At 42.8% G+C, this 21,524-nt stretch overlaps 1 protein-coding gene across 1 annotated transcript in view; it reads right to left on the minus strand.

Moving 5' to 3' along the window:
• Window positions 1-21,524, minus strand: part of LOC130120297 (inactive dipeptidyl peptidase 10-like) — a 279,769-nt gene that overhangs the window by 81,148 nt on the left and 177,097 nt on the right. Inside the window, exons 2-3 of the mRNA XM_056288837.1 lie at window positions 20,050-20,164; window positions 9,174-9,269 (exon numbers count right to left, since the gene is read on the minus strand). Coding sequence (XP_056144812.1) covers window positions 9,174-9,269; window positions 20,050-20,164 — 211 coding nt within the window. The remainder of the gene's footprint in view (window positions 1-9,173; window positions 9,270-20,049; window positions 20,165-21,524) is intronic.

Consider the following 21,524-nt stretch of genomic DNA (forward strand, 5'->3'; position numbering starts at 1 on the left):
AATCGGCCAAATGAGTTGGAAAATATCAGCATATCGAATATTGGCAAAAATCCAATATTGTGTATCCTTAGTCTTTTTTCCAAGGCAACTATTCTGCCCTTCTGGGGCTGGGCTGTTATGCAAATTAGAAGGTGTAAACAATCCAGATGGCAGAATACAACTCTATCTGAGAACTGGAAGCCTTGTGGTCGGTGTGAAATTTCCAGACACCTGATGCACTAACGGCACCACGTTTCGGTCAGACTTTGGCACACAGTCGCTTGAAAACTGCACATGCAGAGATGAGTGCACGGGGGAAATTGCAGACAATACAGCCTCCTCCTTTTCATCACTGTCCCTCACACGTCACAACAGCAATAATGGGCAGCAGGTACGGCTCTGCAACAATAGAGCGGCCTCACAGTTGCTTAATGGAAGACAGAAAAGAGTTCTGTATATGACATGTAGGGCAAAGCAGGGAGCTCAGCCGAAGTCCTGGGTGGAGTAAGCACAGATATAAGGCTGCTTACCAAAAGAGACGCTTTGTTTTTGAGGAGGGGATGAAAATTAGGATTCAGATCAATTCATCCATCCACCCATGGCTGTCAACTAGGGAGCTGCCAACATGTAGCGCACTGCCATTAATGACCCTTGCAATTCAGTATCTATGTGGCATGTGCACAAAAAATACACATACACATGCACACAGACACACATCATTTCTCATCTGAAGATTGAGAGAAACATGCATGTGTGCGTGCACACACACACACACACACACACACACACACACACACACACACACACACACACACACACACACACACAGATGTGCATGCCTGCCTCCCTGCACTGATGTGTTAGCATTAGTTCCCAGCACGGCCTGGGGAGTCTCTAATGTTAATTAATGGGAGGCACTGGAGCATGCAATTCCTAATTAACCCCTGAGAATGATGCGGCAGAGGCGTGCAAGTGGAAAAATGGTCTAAAAGAATGCCATTATGCTTTTGCAGACCTTGTTTTTCCCTCCTGCTAATCCATACCGCAAACTACCTTGTAGAAGAACCATTGGAAGCTGATGACACAGACAATCTTTTATTCCGTTTGTGACCATGGTGAACGACAGGGGAAGGGGGATTAATTGGCTTAATGGTGTAGCTAATTAGAAAAAGGAAAGAAAATCAAGGTCAGTTAATGGCTGAGCGCAAGGGGACCCATAGCAATAACAGGATTGAGTGGGTGCTATGTGATTAATCCAGTAAAGAAAATCAGCCAAATGTTGCACAAGTATCTGTCTTAAAACTTGCATTTGTAAATAATGTAATTATAATTGGAGAAGGATGCTGAATATGGAGCTGCCAGGGAAGAGGAAAAGAGGAGGGCCAAAGAGGAGGTTTATGGATGTGGTGAGGGAGGACATGCATGAAAGACAGGAAGAGATGGAAACAGATGATCCGCTGTGCTGACCCCTAATGGGAGCAGCCAAAAATAGTATTAGTAGTAGTAGTAATTATAATTCACACCCATTCGGTGTCCGGGTAGTGTAGTGGTCTATTCTGTTGCCTACCAACACAGGGATCTCCGGTTCAAATCCCCGTGTTACCTCCAGCTTGGTCAGGCGTCCCTACAGACACAATTGGCTGTGTCTGCAGGAGGGAAGCCGGATGTGGGTATGTATCCCAGTCGCTGCACTGGCGCCTCCTCTGGTCGGTTGGGGCGCCTATTCAGGGGGGAGGGGGAACTGGGGGGAATAGCGTGATCCTCCCACGCGCTACCTCCCCCTGGTAAAACTCCTCACTGTCAGGTGAAAAGAAGCAGCTGGCGACTGCACATGTATTGGAGGAGGCATGTGGTAGTCTGCAGCCCTCCCTGGATCAGCAGAGGGGGTGCAGTAGCGACCGGGAAAGCTCGGAGGAGTGGGGTAATTGGACGGGTACAATTGGGGAGAAAAAGGGAGAAAAATTCGGAACAAAAACAAAAAAAACACACCTATTCAAGAAATGGCTACTGCGTCTAAAAGCTGCAGTGAACTACGCTTGTGAGCATACACTTGAAACATGGCTGTGCACTTTTACCCCTTCTGGGCTGCAGCCCCATTCATTGGTAGTCTAGCCATGAGCTGTGTATGACACGCTAAACTAACCAATTAGAATTATAGAAGAACAATGATCCACCAAGCAGTGTCCACTGAGCGGACCGGGTCATCATGAGGATGGTGCCAAGGAGAGCTATCCGCTGGTGAAACTGCTGGCAGCCATCACCTGGAGGTTCTCAACCATGTCACTGCTGCTCAGACCCAATGAGCAAGAGGGAGAATGGCAATCATCTGCAGCCCCCGTGCATTTAAAGGTATACTGTTAGTGTCAAAGTGCAGCGTTTGGAAGGAACGAGAAAGTGATGTTACCCCCAACACAAGTTTCACTTAAAATGTTAACTGTAAACTGTTTTGCAAATAAATAAATAAGAAAACATTATTGAACAGAATCGACTCTATTTATGGAATAGTTTTATATATATATATATATATATATATATATATATATATATATGTATACGTATATACATACACACATACACACACACACACATAATTTTGCTTCTCTCACCAAGATATGTGACAAATTGGTTTTTTTTCTTTTTGTTTGTTTGTTTTTTACATGGTTATGCTGGTCTTGTGGCTCAGGTCCTGGGCTGTTCCAGTGGCGTCTGGACACTGCTTGGCATCCTCATCATATTCTTCATATATTTTATAATTCCGTTATAATTCTATTATCCTCTTTCAGTGTTGTATTGTGTAAATTGTGTAAACACAACATCCATTGCACGCTGTCTGTCTTGGGAGGGAGATCCCTCCTCTGTTGCGCTCCCTCAGGTTTCTTCCTGTTTTTTTCTCCCTGTTAAAGGGTTTGTTTTTTTAGGGAGTTGTCCCTTATCTGATGCGAGGGTCTAAGGACAGGATGTTGTGTTGCTGTAAATTTCCCTGAGGCAAATTTGTAAGTTGTGATATTGGGCTAGACAAATAAGATTGACTTGACTATAGTTCAGTGCGCCGTACAGTGTCTAGTACTAATCAGATATGATTTGTCAGGCCAGAAGATGCTGAGCATTTGTCATCATGCAGTCATAATGATATGACTTGTTTACCAGACATGAGAGCTCCTCTGTGTGCCATTATCTGTTGTTGCATTACAGATTTTATAGACACTTCAACATTAGCAACATTATTATAATTGCATACATAATTACATTTTCATTATATTGATGCCCATGTTGGTCATTTACGATGTACCGGTGTATAATGGATCAATTACGGGTTCTGTCATCTCATTTTATTTCCTTATTCTTCTATATTTTCTTAACTCTTAACCTGAAGTTTGGGTTGTTTTTGTTTTTATTCGTTTGTGTTATTTGTTTTCTTCTTTTAACATTACTTATTTCTGTGTGCTGGTATTATGATAAGTGCATTACATTGCATTTTAATATACAAAATACACTATATAACGTTGTGATTGACTGGCTGACTGACTGACTGATTGATCGATTGATTGATTGATTGTATAGCCTGTTTAGCATATTGGAACTTCTAGATTTTGTTTTAGGACTGGTTTTTGATTGCTCAAATGTACCCAGTCAAAGCTGAGAGAGTATATCCAGAGAGTTACTGCTGTTCAAAATAACACCGTTTCTGCTCCATGTGGAAATGACTGGGACAAAATATCACCGTCTCCGCCAATTTTGAGGGAGGCGAGAGTGTTCCCTCTCCAGTCAGATTGACTCGTGTTCCCCCAAGTCAAGGTATCTGATCACTGATCTGAGGTTACACTGGGTCATAAGCGTCCTTCCCAGGTGATAAAGTTGAATTTGTATGAAAGGGACTGAATGGAAATGACAGGTCATGTCGCTGAAACTGATAGGTGAGGGGAAGGTTACTAATGATATTAATGTTGTTGCTCTGTAATTTAACACGTGGTGAATGAGTACTGACAGGTCCCCAGTGGACAGGCAATCCACCCAAGGTTAACAGCATCGAGCCGCTAAAGCTGTGAATCATGTCAGGACATTGGTATTGACAGTTTACTTTAATGGCAGTACAGGTGATTTGTGTGAGCTCTGTCACACACACACACACACACACACACACACACACACACACACACACACACACACACACAAGTCTCAAAAGAGAAGCGGAAAGAGACGAGAAAAACCACAGACATTTTGGGGCAGGATTCCAACCCCGGCCACTGGGAATTCCCATGTAGTTCAGGAGGCGGCAGCCATAACCGCTTGGTTATCGCTGAGCGCTCCAGTTGCCTATTTCAAAACGTGTTTGTTGGCTGTTGCTTTTTTCATCCTTAATTGTGTCATTTGCTTCCCTGTGGCACAGCGTTGGATGTCAGTGTGCTGAACCCGCTTCTCTAGAAATAACAAACCGGTTAAAAATGCACATAATGCATCCAAACCGGTTCTTTAGAGACCGGCTTACGGAGGTTAACTGGAAGGACTGGTGAGGCGTCATTACCAAAATGGAGACCGATGAGACAAAGCCAAGCACTTGCCAGATCTTCAGTGACAGGCTGAGGATGTTTAACCTGCCAAGGGGGGCTGTGATAATACTGATGGAGACTGACACTTGTGGAAGGGAGTGCTGCTAAACACTGACTGAATGTGACTTTGATGGCGTCACGCACACACAATCATATTCTTTCACTCACCTTTACACACAGACACACAAACAGACAGAATGAGGCACAGGTGCATGTGGTAGTCTGCAGCCCTCGCCGGATCAGCAGAGGGGGTGGAGCAGAGATTGGGACAGCTCAGAAGAGTGGAGTAATTGGCCAAGTACAATTCAGAAAAAAAAGGGGGGGTCAAAAAGGAAGAATGAGGCACATGTGCCAGCAAAATGCGATGTCTCTCAGTAACTTCCACATCAATAATCATGGACAGCAACTGGATCAACATTAGCATAAGAATGAATTCCTGCACAACTGATGAACATTTAAGCAAAGTGACATAAGAGTGTTAACAGATGAACACATTTTAAGATCTCAGTGATAAAAAGCTACAGAAGGACGCCAAATGGACAGGCTTAATAGCAGCGCTATTGATCCTCTATTTTAGAAGCAATATCAATTATCTTCTTATCACTTCAAATCGATTTAACATTCATGCCATGTCAACATCATCCCAAATCGCCAGTCTAGACTAAATATAATCGGTGGTCGCGATTATCATCACCATTACTTTCTTCAAGATGAAATGGTGAGGCAATTTTAAGGGAACAATGGTCTGTGAAGTGCCTCCATTACCCCAAGAAATGGAGAGATGTACCTGATGAATGGCCCTACTCTTACCAATGGATTTAGCCTCTAATGATCACTTCCATCTAACTAATCATCCAGTCCTAATGTCAGTTTGTTGCAAGTGACCATTTTCATAAAACCGCCCCTCCATCCATCAGTTATTATTGGCAATCTCACCAGACTAACTTGCATCCAAAACATCTATGCCTCTTATCCAGGCCTTTACAGATTCAAATAGGGCTGTGCGATATGACGACATATATTGTGTGACGATAGAAAACGTCTGTCGTTTAATATCAAGCTCTCTCGTTTATTCTGTGGTGTCGCAAATCACACTCTTTACGGCAATATTTTTCATTATTTGGATGAAACTTTTTGCTCTTTGCACAGCATGGACTCGGGCAGGAAATTTGCACGAAGGCAATACAAACAAACATGGAGGACAGTGAATGTAACTCAGAATGGGGAAGTTCCAAACAGAAAGACTCCGACCAGCCAAGACAAAACGAGGAGCTTGTACCTAAAAGAGGGGCAACTTCTATCGTATGGACATGGTTTGGGTATGAAAAGTCTGACATGGACCAGAAAACTGTACTTTGCAAAATATGCCACATGCCGGTCCCCACAACAAACTCAAATACCACTAGCCTCTTTTACCACCTACACAAGAATCATGTCAAACAGTACAGCGAGTATTACATGATGGGTTTTATATTTTTGACTATATTCACATTTTAGGCTTATATTTATTTTGTTTGCAACTATAGTTGAAAAGTGTTTTCTATTTACATTTTTATATTTTATACATTCATATTTTATATTTTGTTACATGCTTAATGGAAAATTTGTGCAAAGGTTCTAGATAAAAGGAGAAAAATAATCAAATATGAGTAAGCACCTTCTACTTGTTGAGTTTAAAATTCAAAATGTAATTAGAAATAGACGTTTCCATGTGGTCATTTTATATAAACTTGAATTTACAGAAAATGTGATCTACCGTGATATGTATCATTATTATTATCGTGATATGAATGACCCATATCGTGATATGTATTATTGTGATATGAATGACCTATATCATGATATGTATCATTATCGTGATATGAATGACCCCTATCATGATATGTATCATTATCGTGATATGAATGACCCATATCGTGATATGTATTGTTATCGAGATATGAATTATCTTTATCATGATATGTATCGTTATCATGATATGAATGACCCATATCGTGATATGTATCATTATCATGATATGAATGACCCATATCGTGCTATGTATCGTTACCGTGATATGAATGACCTATATCATGATATGTATTTTTATTGTGATATGAATGACCTATATCATATGTATCATTATCGTGATATGAATGACCTATATCATGATATGTATTGTTATCGTGATATGAATGACCCACATCGTGATATGTATCATTATCGTGATATGAATGATCTAGTATATCGTGATATGCATCGTTATCGTGATATGAATGACCCATATCGTGATATGTATCGTTATAGTGATATGAATGACCTATATCATGATATGTATCATTATCCTGATATGAATGACCTATATCGTGATATGTATTGTTATCGTGATATGAATGACCTATATCATGATATGTATTGTTATCATGATATGAATGACCCACATCGTGATATGTATCATTACCGTGATACGAATGATCTATATCGTGATATGTATCGTTATCGTGATATGAATGACCCATATCGTGATATGTATCGTTATAGTGATATTAATGACCTATATCATATGTATCATTATCGTGATATGAATGACCTATATCATGATATGTATCATTATCGTGATATGAATGACCCATATTGTGATATGAGATTTTGGTCGTATTGCACAGCCCTAGATCCAAATGACGGAATGTCCCGATTTTTTAAAACTTTCCATTTGCGGAGAACAGAGCTTTGCTGGGGGCCCGTGTTCATATTCAGAAAGGCACTCAATATGCTTTAAAGTGATAACTTTAAATGGTTAATTGTTTCAAATCAATATAATTTGCACGCATCTGGGAGGTGTCACATTGAACTATTGTCTCCTACACTGGACCGCTGAGCCGCTCCACTGTAGCTCTTAGTTTAAGTGCTTTGCTCAATAGTTTTAAAGTGAGGGGAGAGTGTTGGTCATATACTTCACCTGGAATGTTTTAATCGTGTTTTCCACTCACAAGCCCTGTTTTTTTTTCACTTGTTTACATCCTTCAACACCCTTTTTGACATCTATCGCACAATGAATTGCCTCTCACAGCAATACTACCATGGAAAAACCCCACGTATATTATCTCCAATGTGTGGGGAAGGGAAAACTTTCAAGACAAAAAGCTTTTGTCTCGAGAAAAAAAAAACTGTTACATCTTTGCTCCAAATCCAAGTGATCAATCTTGCCTCTCATTCTTCCAGTCTGTTATCTGTCTGTCTTTGTCTGGGGTCCATTTGGCTCCATTCATCCACAAAGCTGCACCATAAACCTGATTCTTCTGACTGCCTCATAGCACAACATCGGCTCTTTCTACCGTCTCCCCTGAGGTCAGCTCAGGGAATGAAATTGTGTTGAGGACAGAGCGGAAAAATGTCACCCGGGGATGAAATAAGGCCTTGCCTCCCATTCACTCCCCCGTCCCATCCTCCCCACCCCACCCCTGAGTCATCCGTTGAGGGGTGTTGGTCCCTTGAAAAAAAACAACACAGAACCACAGAGAAGCAGACAGACGGAAGAAAAAGTTGGAATGGCAGGATGCTGCTCAGAGATTACAACAGCGGCAGCAGCGTCTTCTCCCTCCCGACGCGGGGAGCCATAATCAGATTCCCCTGCGCTTCACTCGGTACAGTTTAATTCAAACCAAGGCCCTCCAGGCTTAGCATATGAGCCCCTTCCAGCAATTAGGGAATCAATAGAATGTAAATAACAACAGAAGAAAATAAACCATCCCATCTACATTTCCCTGATTAGATGCAAGGTGAAGCCAGGATAACGCATACCAGCCTGGTTTCACAGCGAGAAGGCTTATTCTTTTTCTGAGTTTATTCTGATTTTAAGCCTCATTTGCAAAGCAGCACAGACAGCAGAGGAAAATGGCATGAGTCTGCTGTTGAACAAACACAGGTCACATTGTTTTCTTTTTGAAGAGCTGTCTGTGGCCTCATCACGATGTCATTAATATCAAATTAGAGTCGACGTGTATCGTGGTAGACATACATTTTGTGCCTTGGAGGAAAAGACGGCCCATAATGACAATCCAGCATACTGCCACACATATTTATGAAGACGGTTATATCAAACTGTTGTATATCATAGAGTAGAACAGGGATTTTGTCTCAAAAAAGCAACTGCACTTTTTGACTGCTATAACAGAAACATGATGAAAGAAAAATACACTTTTTAGTTATTGTCAAAACCACATAGCAGATCCATAAGTGCAAAAAAACAAAAACCTGAATTCCTCTGACTGTTAGTGACACAAACATGCTGTTTCTGCAATCTTTTACTCATGTCAATCAATGTGCGACTAGTAATCAGCGACCTTGGATAAAAAAATCCAAAAACAAAACACAACCAGCTGCTAGAGAGGGGTTTTTTTTCTTGATTTTTAAAAAGGTACATTTATTCCGAATACGTTACAGTCCAACAGCTTATACCTAAACACAATTGTCTCTTTATAATCCAGCTCATACAAAAAAAAAAACATTTCAGGGAAAAAAAAAAAAAAAGAGAGAGAGAGAGAGAGAGAGAGAGAGAGAGAGAGAGAGAGAGAGAGAGAGAGAGCAAGAGTGAGAGCGAGGGGGGGGTTCAACAGTCTCTCAACTTCGGGCCAGTGCAGTTCTAGTCAGATTAGGACACCCACTCACCATTGATCCATTTGGCCTCGGGGTCATGAACCATAAAGTCGCCTCTGAACAGATCCTCCACAGTCAGTTTGGTGTCACTTCCTGCCTGGTTATCCGCTGAAACAGACAAATCATGAACGGTCAACAGTGTAATTTAGTTTATACAAATTACTCAGCAGTGTAATTTAGTCTATACATAAAGGCTCTTTTAAATACCACAGTTCCCTAACAGTATTACTAACCTAATTTGCATATTACTTTTGTAAAACATTTTATCAAGTAGGTTTATAAAGTGATACACATTAAGAAAAAGAAAACCCAAGGCTAACCATTACGTTGGGGGTAGGTAACCAACTCTGGACAGGGGAAACCTGCACTCCCATTGAAAGCATCATTGGGGGTAGCGGTTGCTCTGGAAACTAGCTGTTGTCAGGGTAGGCCCCATGTTCCCTCAGCCCTGTGGGTTAGCTACCGATTAAGGTTAGATTAAGGTAAGCGTTGGGTTAAGGTCAGCGTTAGGTTGAGGTTAGGCCAGGTCAAGGTAGGTTAGGTTAAGTTTAGGTAAGCTTGATGAAATAGGGTTGAGGGAACATAGACATGCTCCCCTCTTCACCGCCAGCAGTCATCGCCATGGGAGCAGGTTACAATTGGAAGAAATCCCTGCCTGCAATTGGTTGATGCTTCAGCAAAACATCACTAATTTGTGTTAAGTTAACCTTAGCTAAACCTCAAATCATGGCTCTGCACGCAGGCACCGCGCTGCTTGCTGCTGCCACAGCAACAGTGACAGCTGCTCCTCACTGCCAGAACATGACTTCTGGCTGTTTGGTTTGTTTTTGTTTGTTATTTTTTTGTTTTTTCATTCAAAATGCTTTTGATGTGACTGAAGGGTAAGTCATAAGAAGGGTTAGCACCGTTGTACCAGCATTACATTGTGGTACAATAGCCGAAAGTGGTATACGGTGTATTATTATATTGAAACAAGTGTTAAGGGGAGATTTTTAGAAACAATGCTGACTCTGCCAGCCTGAGCACCTTACCCAGAGGTAACCAAGAGGCTGAACGATCAGAAATACAATAACTGGTGGCCAGATCTAACTACACTTGAAAAGAGATCAGCAGGGACATCCGGGTAGCATAGTGGTTTATTCCATTGCCTACCAATACGGGGGTCGTCGGTTCGAATCCCCGTGTTGCCTCTAGCTTGGTCGGGCATCCCTACAGACACAATTGTCTGTGGCTGGGAAGCTGGATGTGGGTATGTGTCCCGGTCGCTGCACTAGCACCTCCTCTGTTCTGGGGGGAGGGGGAACTGGGGGGAATAGCATGATCCTCCCATGTGTTACATCCCCCTGGTGAAACTCCTTACTGTCAGGTGAAAAGAAGCGGTTGGCGACTCCACATGTATCGGAGGAGGCATGTGGTAGTCTGCAGCCCTCCCCGGATCGGTAGAGGGGGTGGAGCAGCAACTGGGACGGCTCAGAAAATAGGGTAATTGGCCAAGTACAACTGGGAAGAAAAAGGAGGAAAGATCCAAAAAAAAAAGAAAAGAAGAGATCAGCAACTTCTGATCAATCAATCAAGCACTCAAAGTCAACAGCACACCAGTGAAGTAAAGCCAGAATTAGTATGATGGGATTTCTTCTGTTAGTAACACTAAAAATTCTAGCTGATGCATTCTGTAACAATTGGTAAGCATTTAAATAGCCTTTGGTTTATATCCAGTGAATACTACAAAGATATGTACTATCAACATTGGCAGACTACTCTTACTTTTTAGCATGAATGTTTTTGTAAAAGTTGAGAATAAGGAAACCCTGAACCTCTACTATTAGCTAACCTCTTGCTGTTTTGCCACAACTACCCATTCAGGGTTTTTCACTGTTTCTTAAAAATGCATACCACTTGATAATGTTTGTATAGCTGTGCAAAATAGAGCAAGGTAGGGCAAGTTTATTTAGAAAACACATTTCATACACAAAGGGAATTCAAGGTACATAAAAAGGCAAAAAAAGACATTAAAAAACATAAAAAGATAAACATCAAGAAGAATAGTACAAGAATATGATAAAGAATTAAACAAAGAAAGGGATAATGAAAATATAATAACCAAACAGTCAGTGATTATTTATTGAAATGCAGCGGTGAACATAACTGAGGCCATGTTTGGGGCAAGTCTAATCTCTTCAAGTAGTTTGTTCCAAATGTGATATGCATAATTACTGAATGCTGCATCACCATGTATGATTTTTAGCCTGAAAACTGCCAGCAGAGCAGCTTCACATGACCTGAGAGCTCTGGAAGGTTCATATTCTAAGAGCATGTCAGGAATCAGGAACAATGTATCTGTCATTTCATGCACCTGCGTACATGAAACAAAACGAAATATCGTTTCCCCAGCCCATAGCAGTGCAACACAAAGGCAAATACACATATCCAAAAACTACAAGAACACAAAAATCCAAATTACAAAAAAAAAAAAAATCACTGTCCAAGAGAACGAACACCAGCCAGGATGAATGTTGGAACTGCTGGTCTGCATGGGCTAGCAGTTAGCTTAGGCTGCCCCGCTTCTGTGTCCTGTCAGACTGCCCTCGGTGGTTCCTCTTCGGGTGCAGCTCCAGGCAGGGCCGTGGTCCTTGGGCCCACCAGACGCAGCAGACCAGGCTTCCTCAGCTGATCCAACGCCAGCGCTTCCAGCCAGACACCTTCGATACACCTCCCCGCACTCCACACGACGACATTAAAAACACAGTCAATGATAGGCGAGGCTTCCACCAAACCACCCTCGGTGTTATCGGAACTACCAGTCTGCATGGGCTAGCAGTTAGCTTAGTCTACCCCACTTCCGCGTCCAGTCGGACCGCCCTTGGTGTTTCCTCTTCGGGTGCAGCTCCAGGCAGGGCCATGGTCCCTGGGCCAACAGCATGCAGCAGACCAAGCTCTCCCAGCCGATCCAGTGCCAACTCTTCCAACCATCAAACCAAGACACAAACTTAGATGCAGACATGGACAAAGACACTGCATGGACAATACTGGATGAGGCCGCCACAAATGTAAATTCACGCTGCCATCCTCCAACACTGGTACTGGGTGAGGTCACTGCAAACGTGAGTTCGTGCCGCCATCTTCCCACTCTGGTATTCAGTAGTGGTAGTGGTAGTCAGTGATGCATTTCAGCCCTATACCATTGAGAGATTTATAAAAAAAGAAGTGTGTATATATATATGTCTTGTTATCAATTGTTTTTATTAAAAAAAAAAGTAGAGCAGTAGTTATTGCAATAACAAACACAAAGTAACAGAGTATGACTACCCTAGTACAACTAAAAACAGTTCATCCCTCCCTTCCACCCATGTCGTGACCAGAACCCTCCCATCCCATCCCACTATAACGTTACATTATATAGTACATAGATTCATAGCTTTACAACAATACACAACAAGGAGATTCCCTTGAAGCCGGTGAAGGGATATAAGAACTGGAGTTTTTGTTCAGTCTTCTTAATAATTCTCAGAACTAGAGCAGCAGAGTTCTGTATGAACTGCAGCCTTTGACAGATTTTTTTGGAGAGACCAGAAAAAAAGACCACCACAATAGTCTAATCTACTGGGGGAAAAAATGTATGAATAAGTATTTCCAAATCTTCTTTAGAAATTAATCCTCTCATCTCATGTTTTTAAGTTAATGTTGCCAGCAGCCACACCAATATGTACCCTAGCTCTGCCGAATGACATAAGCTAAGCAGGTATGGGCTTGGCTAGTACTTGGATGGAAGACCTCCCGGGAAAATGAGTTGCTGCTGAAAGTGGTGTTGGTGGGCCAGTAGAGGGCAGTCTTCCCTCTGGACCTAACGGGCTCAGTGATTCCCTCTCTCCACCTCAAGCTGATGTGTGGTGAACGTTCTCGCACAAAAATGGCTGCTGTGCATCACTCAGGTGGGTGCTACACATTGGTGGTGGTTGACGTGAGTTTCCCCACTTCTCTGTGAACTGGTTTGTGTGTCTAGATAAAGCACTATATAAATGTAACCTCCAAGTCTGAGGCCATGGTTCTCTACTGGAAAATGGTGGATTGCTCCCTCCAGGTTGGGAATGAGTTGTTGCCTCAAGTGAAGGAGTTCAAGTATCTCGGGGTCTTGTTCATGAGTGAGGGTAGCATGGAGTGAGAGATTGACAGGCAGATTGGTGCAGCATTAGAAGTAATGCAGACATTGTACCGGGCCGTTGTGGTGAAGAGGGAGCTAAGCCGGAAGGCAAAGCTCTCAATTTATCAGTCAATCTTCGTTCCAACCCTCACCTATGGTCATGAGCTTTGGGTAGTGACCAAAAGGCTGAGATTGCAGATACAAGCAGTTGTTTCTTAGATGTAAAATGACCCTACGGAGTTCCTCCGTAGGGTGTCTGGGTTCAGCCTTAGAGATAGGGTGCGGAGCTCAGACATCCGGAGGGAGCTCGGAGTAGAGCCGCTGCTCCTTTGCGTCGAAAGGAGCCAGTTGAGGTGGTTCGGGCATCTGATTAGGATGCCTCCTGTGCGCCTTCCTTTGGAGGTTTTCTGGGCATGTCCAACTGGGGGGGAGACCCTGGGGTAGACCCAGAACTCTCTGGAGGGACTTCAAGTCCAATCTGGCCTGGGAACACCTTGGGATCCCCCAGGAGGAGCTGGAGGGCGTTGCTGTGGAGAGGGACATCTGGAGTGCCCTACTTAGCTTGCTGCCACCGCAACCCGACCCCAGAGAAGCGGCTGATGAGATGAGAGATAGATTTTATCCATTATTAATTATTATTATTATTATTATTATTATTATTGTTATTATTATCATCATTATTACTATTTTCAATAACCCGACTTTGTTACTGTCTTTATGTATAACACAAAATTTTGTTCTGAGTCTATAATTACACCCAAATTTTAGGCTTGGCTTCTAATCTTGACTGACAGAGATTCAAGGTGAACAATAACTTTGAGCTTCTCTTTCCCATGGCCAAGGACAATGGTCTCAGTTTAATCTTTGTTAAATTGGAGAAAATTCTGGGATATCCAGTCATGAATTTGTAACAAGCACCGAAATGTTTTTAAGGTATCATAATCACTTGGCGAGAGAACTATGCATATTTGAGTATCATCTGCATTGTTATGGTAAGAGACTTTGTTGTGTCACAGAATTGGACCTAACGGGAGCATGTAAAGGTTAAATAGTACTGGTCCATGGATTGAGCCTTGGGGGACCCCGCAAGTAATTTCTTACAATCAGATACATAGCAGTCAACTGAAACAAAGTAACCCCTATCTTGTAAATATGATTTGAACCAAGATAGGCCAGAAAGCCAAACCCATTTCTCTAGTCTGTCTGGAAGTAGTATATGGTCAACTGTATCGAAAGCAGCACTAAAATCAAATAGCAATGAGACAGTTTTTGCTAGAGTGGGTGTTTAGACAAATTTAATTTAAAACCTTAAGTGTAGTTTCAGTGCTGTGGTGGGCCTGAAATGCTGATTATAAATTGTCTCGCAATCCATTGGTTGTCAAAAGGCTCTACTAACTTGTTGAAGAACAATCTTTTCAATGATTTATTTATGAATGACAAATTCGAAATCGGTCTGTAGTTGGTAATCACAGAGACATCCACGTCACACTTTTTTAAGAGAGACTAAGGCCTTTGGAACATTACTGGAGTGGAGAGAAGTATTAACTATTTGCAATAGGTCTGTTGCCAGGCCTCCCAAGACATTTTCAACAAGGTTTGATGGAATAGGATCAAGATAACAGGTTGATGGCTGAGAAAAAGCACAATTTCCTCAAATGATTTGTAGCTAATGGCATCAAATTCTGACATGGATGCCAATCTATTGTTATAGAAATGTATAGGCTGCCTAATGTTTATGCCTCTCATAGCAGTCCTTAAGACCTGTGAAATGTTCGCAATTTTATCACTATACAAATAAAACTGACTTCACTTGACTTGACTACAAGTGGTGGCAAATTCATTACATTGCTTGATGGAAAGAAATTCAGGTGGTATTGTTGTAGGGGCTTATCGACAACCAAAAACAAAATGCTTGCATTGTTAATGTTTTTGTTGATAATGCTAGCAAAAAGGCATTATCTAGCATTTCTCAAATCTACGTTATATATATTTAGACACAGTCTTTCCTTATAATACCATGATGTATCTGACATTTTGTTTTCCGCCATCTATGCTCAGCTTTTCTTCATTCTCTTTTTTGAACGTTTACAGGGGGAGTATTTCTCCAGTGTGCTTTTTGCATGCATGAGAAATTGTTAACCTTGACTAGGTGCAATGGCATCAATTGTGCTTTCAATTTTACAACTAAAATGATCTAAAAACTTACTGACAGAAGTTGAAGCGAGTGCCGGTAACATAGAAATGGCCTGGATGAAGACAATATTAGTATTCTCATTGAGGGAGTAACAGACATATCACAAAAAACACACGAGTGGTCAGATAGAGCAAGGTCCATCACGTCAGTCTTTGAGATCAACAGGCTCTTAGAGATGATAAGGCCAATATATCAAGATATTTTAAGCTTTTTTTGCTTGTAAAAGCTAACACTTGGGGGAGGCATGGTGGCGCAGTGATTAGTGCGGTCGCCTTACAGCAAGGTCCTGGGTTCGAGCCCCAGGGTAGTCCAACTTTGGGGGTCATCCCGGGTCGTCCTCTGTGTGGAGTTTGCGTATTCTCCCCGTGTCTGTGTGGGTTTCCTCCAGGTGCTCCGGCTTCCTCCCACAGTCCAAAGACATGTAGGTCAGGTGAATCACTCACTCACTCATCCAGCGTCGTCCTTGTGGGCGTTAGCTGCTCGCGCTGCCTGCCTGATAATGTTGCCCCATCTGTCCCTGTCTCTTATGGCGCTGAAGGTTTCAGCCATAGATTGTCCTGTCCATTCCTTTAGATTGTCTATATACACTGCTCAAAAAAATAAAGGGAACACCTAAAAAACACAATATAGACCTCGATGAATGAAATATTTCAGCTGAAAATCTTTATTTATTAGACAGAGGAATGTGTTTAGAGCAAAATAACCTAAGAATGATCAATGGAAATCAAAATCATTAGCCCATTAAGGTCTGGATTCAGAATCATACTCAAAATCAAAGTGGAAAATGAGAACATAGGCTGATCCAACTTCTGTGGAAATTCTTCAAGACGATTCAAAATGAGGCTCAGTAGTGTGTGTGGCCTCCACGTGCCTGTATGCACTCCCTACAACGTCTGGGCATGCTCCTGATGAGACGACGGATGGTCTCCTGAGGGATCTCCTCCCAGACCTGGATCAGGGCATCGGTCAACTCCTGGACAGGTTGTGGTGCGACATCGCGTTGGCGGATGGTACGAGACATGATGTCCCAGAGGTGCTCGATTGGATTCAGGTCTGGGGAACGTGCAGGCCAGTCCATAGCATCAATGCCCTCGACATACAGGAACTGCTAACACACTCTGGCCACATGAGGACGAGCATTGTCATGCATGAGCAGGAACCCAGGGCCCACTGCACCAGCATATGGTCTGACAATGGGTCTGAGGATCTCATCCCGGTACCTAATGGCAGTCATGGTACCTCTGGCTAGCACGTAGAGGTCTGTGCGGCCCTCCAAGGACCATCACTGACCCACCGCCAAACCGGTCATGCTGGAGGATGTTGCAGGCAGCAGAACGTTCTCCACAGCGTCTCCAGACTCTCTCACGTCTGTCACATGTGTTCAGTGTGAACCTGCTCTCATCTGTGAAGAGCACAGGGCGCCAATGGCGAATCTGCCAGCCAAGATGTTCTCTGGCAAAGGTCAATCGGGCTGCACGGTGTTGGGCTGTGAGCACAGGCCCCAATTGTGGACGTCGGGCCCTCATACCATCCTCATGCATTCTGTTTCTCACTGTTTGAGCAGAAACCTGCACATTAGTGGCCTGTTGAAGGTCGTTTTGTAGGGCTCCGGCAGTGCTCCTCCTGTTCCTCCTTGCACAAAGGACCAGATAGCGGTCCTACTGCGGGGTTGTTGTCCTCCTGCGGCCCCCTCCACGTCTCCTGGTGTACTGGCCTGTCTCCTGGTACCTCCTCCATGCTCTGGACACTGTGCTGGTAGACACATCAAATCTTCTTGCCACAGCACGCATTGATGTGCCATCCTGGATGAGCTGCACTACCTGAGCAACTTCTGTAGGTTGCAGATACCGCCTCATGCCACCTCTAGTGGTGAGGGCACTAGCAAAATGAAAAACTAACCAAAGATCGGCCAGAAAAGATGAGGACAGGCAAATGGTCTGTGGCCATCACCTGCAAATCCATTCCTTTTATAGGGGTTGTCTTGCAAATTGTCTAATTTCCACCAGGTGGAAATTAGACAATTTACTAACAGGTGAAATTGATTCACAAATCAGTGTTGCTTCCTAACTGGACAGGTTGATATCTCAAAAGTGTGATTGACTTGGAGCTACATTGCATTGCTTATGTGTTCCCTTTATTTTTTTGAGCAGTGTACTTCATCCTGGGGCGGCCATGACCTCGTTTACCCTCCATCTTCCCTTGTATGATGTCTCTTGAGAGAGAGCATTTTTTGTTATGGCTAGAATGCCCAAAGAAGCTCGTCTTTCTTTTAACAATGGCACCATATAGTTCTCGTCTGACACCAAGTTGTTGTAGGATGCTTTGATTGGTTCTTTTCTCTCGCCAGTTGATGTTTAAGAGTCTTCGGTAGAACCTCGTTTCAGCAGAATGTATTCTATCTTTATCTTTTTGTCTCAAAGTCCAGCCTTCTGCCCCATATGTCACAGTAGGCCATATTATTGTCTTTAGAATTTTTATCTTTAGCTTGTTGGATAGGTCTTTGTCTTTCCAGATATTTTTCAGTTCAACCATTTTTGTTTTTGCAATGGCAATACGTGTTTGGATATCTTTGGAGCAGTAGCCATCATGAGATTTTAAGGAGCCCAGGTATTTGAAGTGTTCAACTCTTTCAAGTTCTTCGCCTTCTATTTTGATGGGTTGGTATGTGCCTTTCCCAATGTGCATTACTTGCGAATCAGCCATACTAAATTGCCCCTAGGTGTGAATGTGTGTGGTGTGTGTGTGTGTGTGTGTGTGTGTGTGGGCCCTGTGATGGACTGGCGGCCTGTCCAGGATGTCTCACCGCCTGCCGCCCAATGACTGCTGGGATAGGCTCCAGCATCCCCGCAACCCTGGGAGCAGGATAAGCGGTTTGGATAATGGATGGATATTAAGATATGTCTGTGTATTCAAAACCTGTGAGGTCAACACAGCAGCTGAATAGATCGATGGCAAATACTGAACTGCTCTAAAAGGTTGTATATGTATTTATGGTTGAACATGTTCTGGTTCATTAACTACTAAGAAAACGGCCAGTAAACTTGACCTGAAGGGGATAATAGGACAGCAATTCAAGCCTTTGACTTGAGTTGACTGATGCTGAATAAGTACATCACGGACTGAGGTTGCCATTTCTACCTCTTTGAGTCCAATGAGAATTTACTTTGATTATGATGTAAGCTAGAGTCAGGACTGGGTGGTTTCAGGTTGTTTTGGAGGGGGGGGGTTGAGAAAAAAAACAACCATTTTTTTTTTTACAAAGAAATGTCAATATACACTCTGCAGGATCATATATTCATCTAATAACATTCAGCCAATATTTTCTCACTGAAAACATTAAATGGTCCACAAATTACCACAGCTCGATAATGTCACCTGTTCTCAGCGCAGCTGTGTTGAGCAGCTTTTTAATTCATAAATACATGAACACAAGCACACACTAGCATGCGCATTCACACACACACACACACACACACACACACACACACACACACACACACACACACACACACACACACACACGCACACACATGAAACAATAATTTTTCTCACTATGGCTTTTCATATGTTCATTAACATGATAATTATTAGGTTAGAAAATCCTTCCGCTTTTTAAACACTGCCTCTGGGGAAAATCTTTTCACTGTAAAATGTTGTCATTAACAGACAGAGACTGCATTAAGCCACTTTTAAGCCCCTTCTGAGAAGGACAGCTGCTGGCTGTGAGCAGGAAAGGAGGGCCATGTCATCTGAAATTATCTACCATATTGGCTTTCATCGATAATGTCACACCGTATGTCAGTTCAGGAAAGCAACGGAAGTCTTACCAAGCATCGACTATATCAGATGAGCGTGTGGTGGTGAACACCGGAAATGGTGGTCATTTTACATCTAAGAAACACTGGATTTCTTTTATTTACACTGAGAATACAGGTGGAATGAATGATAATATGAAAATGGCACATAAACATATGTAGGTACAAATGTGCATGTACATGCATTTACACCGTTATCCAACATGTATTGTGCCTGCAGGAAAATATGTATGATGGTACCAGTCATGACTGTGCACGTGTGTGTGTGTGTGTGTGTGTGAGTGTATGTATGTTTGTGGGTGTGTTTGTATATGTATCAAAAGCCACTGGTCTACGTTTGCACAGTTTGTGAGTAGATGCATGTCCATTTACAAGAATCGTACATAATTGTGACTGGATACGGCGCACGCTAATACTGTGTCTTGCATCTTTGGCTCCACACTGTCATTTTCTATTCGTTGGGAGGGGTCGTCTGTCATAGCGCTGTCCAGATGACTGAGATGGTTAGTGTGTATTTGTCTTTCAAATAACAAAAATAACCTTACAGGGAAGCACCAAAACAATAAAGATCAGTCAACATTTCTTTTCGGGCAAGACATGACATAGACCAATTAATATTTTGCCAAATCATAAAAATACTGTAGGCTTCAAATACGGGTGTGTTTGTTCTTTTCTTTTGAGCTCGGAGACTGATTACAAATTCCCTTCATATTACCATTCAAACAGGTTGCTGTTGGTTACCTGGTGTGAGGAGGATGACAGACATGGTGATGAGGGAGCAGACAACCAGGATGACCAGCAGAGCGATGGCAATCCCCTTCCAGTTCCTTTGAGGAGGACTCACCCCACCCAGGTCCTGGACAGCGAGCGAGCGAGCAAGCAAGAGAGAGAGAGAGAGAGAGAGAGAGAGAGAGAGAGAGAGAGAGAGAGAGAGAGAGAGAGAGAGAGAGAGAGAGAGAGAGAGAGAGAGAGAGAGAGAGAGAGAGAGAGAGAGAGAGAGAGAGAGAGAGAGAGAGAGAGAGAGAGAGAAAGACAATGTGGAAGAGAGAGAGGGTGAAGAACAAAGCAAATGGGGGAAGGGGGAGAGAGGCAGAAAAAGAAAAAAAGATAGTGACAGGGACAGAAAGAAAGAGACAAAATGAATTAAAACTTATGATGCATTTTTTGCAAATACCACTGAGACATCCACCACATATCCCAATGACAGACGCTGGGGAATGAGAACTACTCGGTAATCTCCATTTACACACCTCAGTTAGGATGGACATGATGTTAAACAGACCTAATTGTTGCTATCTATGTAGTAATCAGAGACACGTCCCTGCAAGTGTGTAATAAATGTACAGGAAGTTAAAGAGCTACAAATATCTTCTATTTCCTGGATAATTAGCTGTGTAATGGTACATTCATAAGGTAAAGGATTTACAGACACAGCAAATCAGCTCCATGCTAGGGCTTATACTATATTGAAGGCTCCCCAAGGGCTTTAGTTGCACAGCATTTTGTGTCTCAACCTAAGCCACGTGTCAGCGCCACTCACCTCTTAATATGGGTCATGACAAGGCAATGTGTGCTCAAACCAAGCTCCTGCATACTAGGTAGTTAGGCTCAATCCACATTCAAGGGCTTTGCATAAGCCGCATGGTGAGTCTGAAAAAACGAAACTCGAAATTTCCCTGTTTCTGTCTAAATGGTGAAGTGTGTTTGCATGGTTCAATCACATCTTGACACATCCTCTGTTCAAATTACACCCCTTGACCATGTGAAAACATACATCTGCTGGGGCATGCAATGGGGCTTTTACCAGCTGAGTTTAGTGCTATGGGTTGCGACCCTCATCTACCAGAGATATTACAACTGCTCTGCCGAACAAATGGGGGGCAACAGGCATTTGCATTCAAGGGCACTGTCAGTCAAACTGACAGCAAAAAGGTATGTTTTGAGCAATCTGAGTGGCCAGAGGAAATGTGATATTATCTATAATGGTGGTTTGGTAAGCTTTGCCAGCAACTCAGTCTCTGAAAGCTGGTATTAGAAGGTCTTGAACAGGGTCTGTCCACCACATCTGCTGGCTCTGATAAGGTGAATTAAGCCCCTTTCATAAATGTCTTCTCTCCACAACTCTGGCCTCAATTACCCACAAAACCCTGCAGGTACAATACAGAGATTATTAGCCATTGACCCACTTCTACACTGTGATTGGCTGGAGGGGAAGG

This window comes from Lampris incognitus, chromosome 11, assembly GCF_029633865.1.
Source record: "Lampris incognitus isolate fLamInc1 chromosome 11, fLamInc1.hap2, whole genome shotgun sequence".
Taxonomy (NCBI): domain Eukaryota; kingdom Metazoa; phylum Chordata; class Actinopteri; order Lampriformes; family Lampridae; genus Lampris; species Lampris incognitus.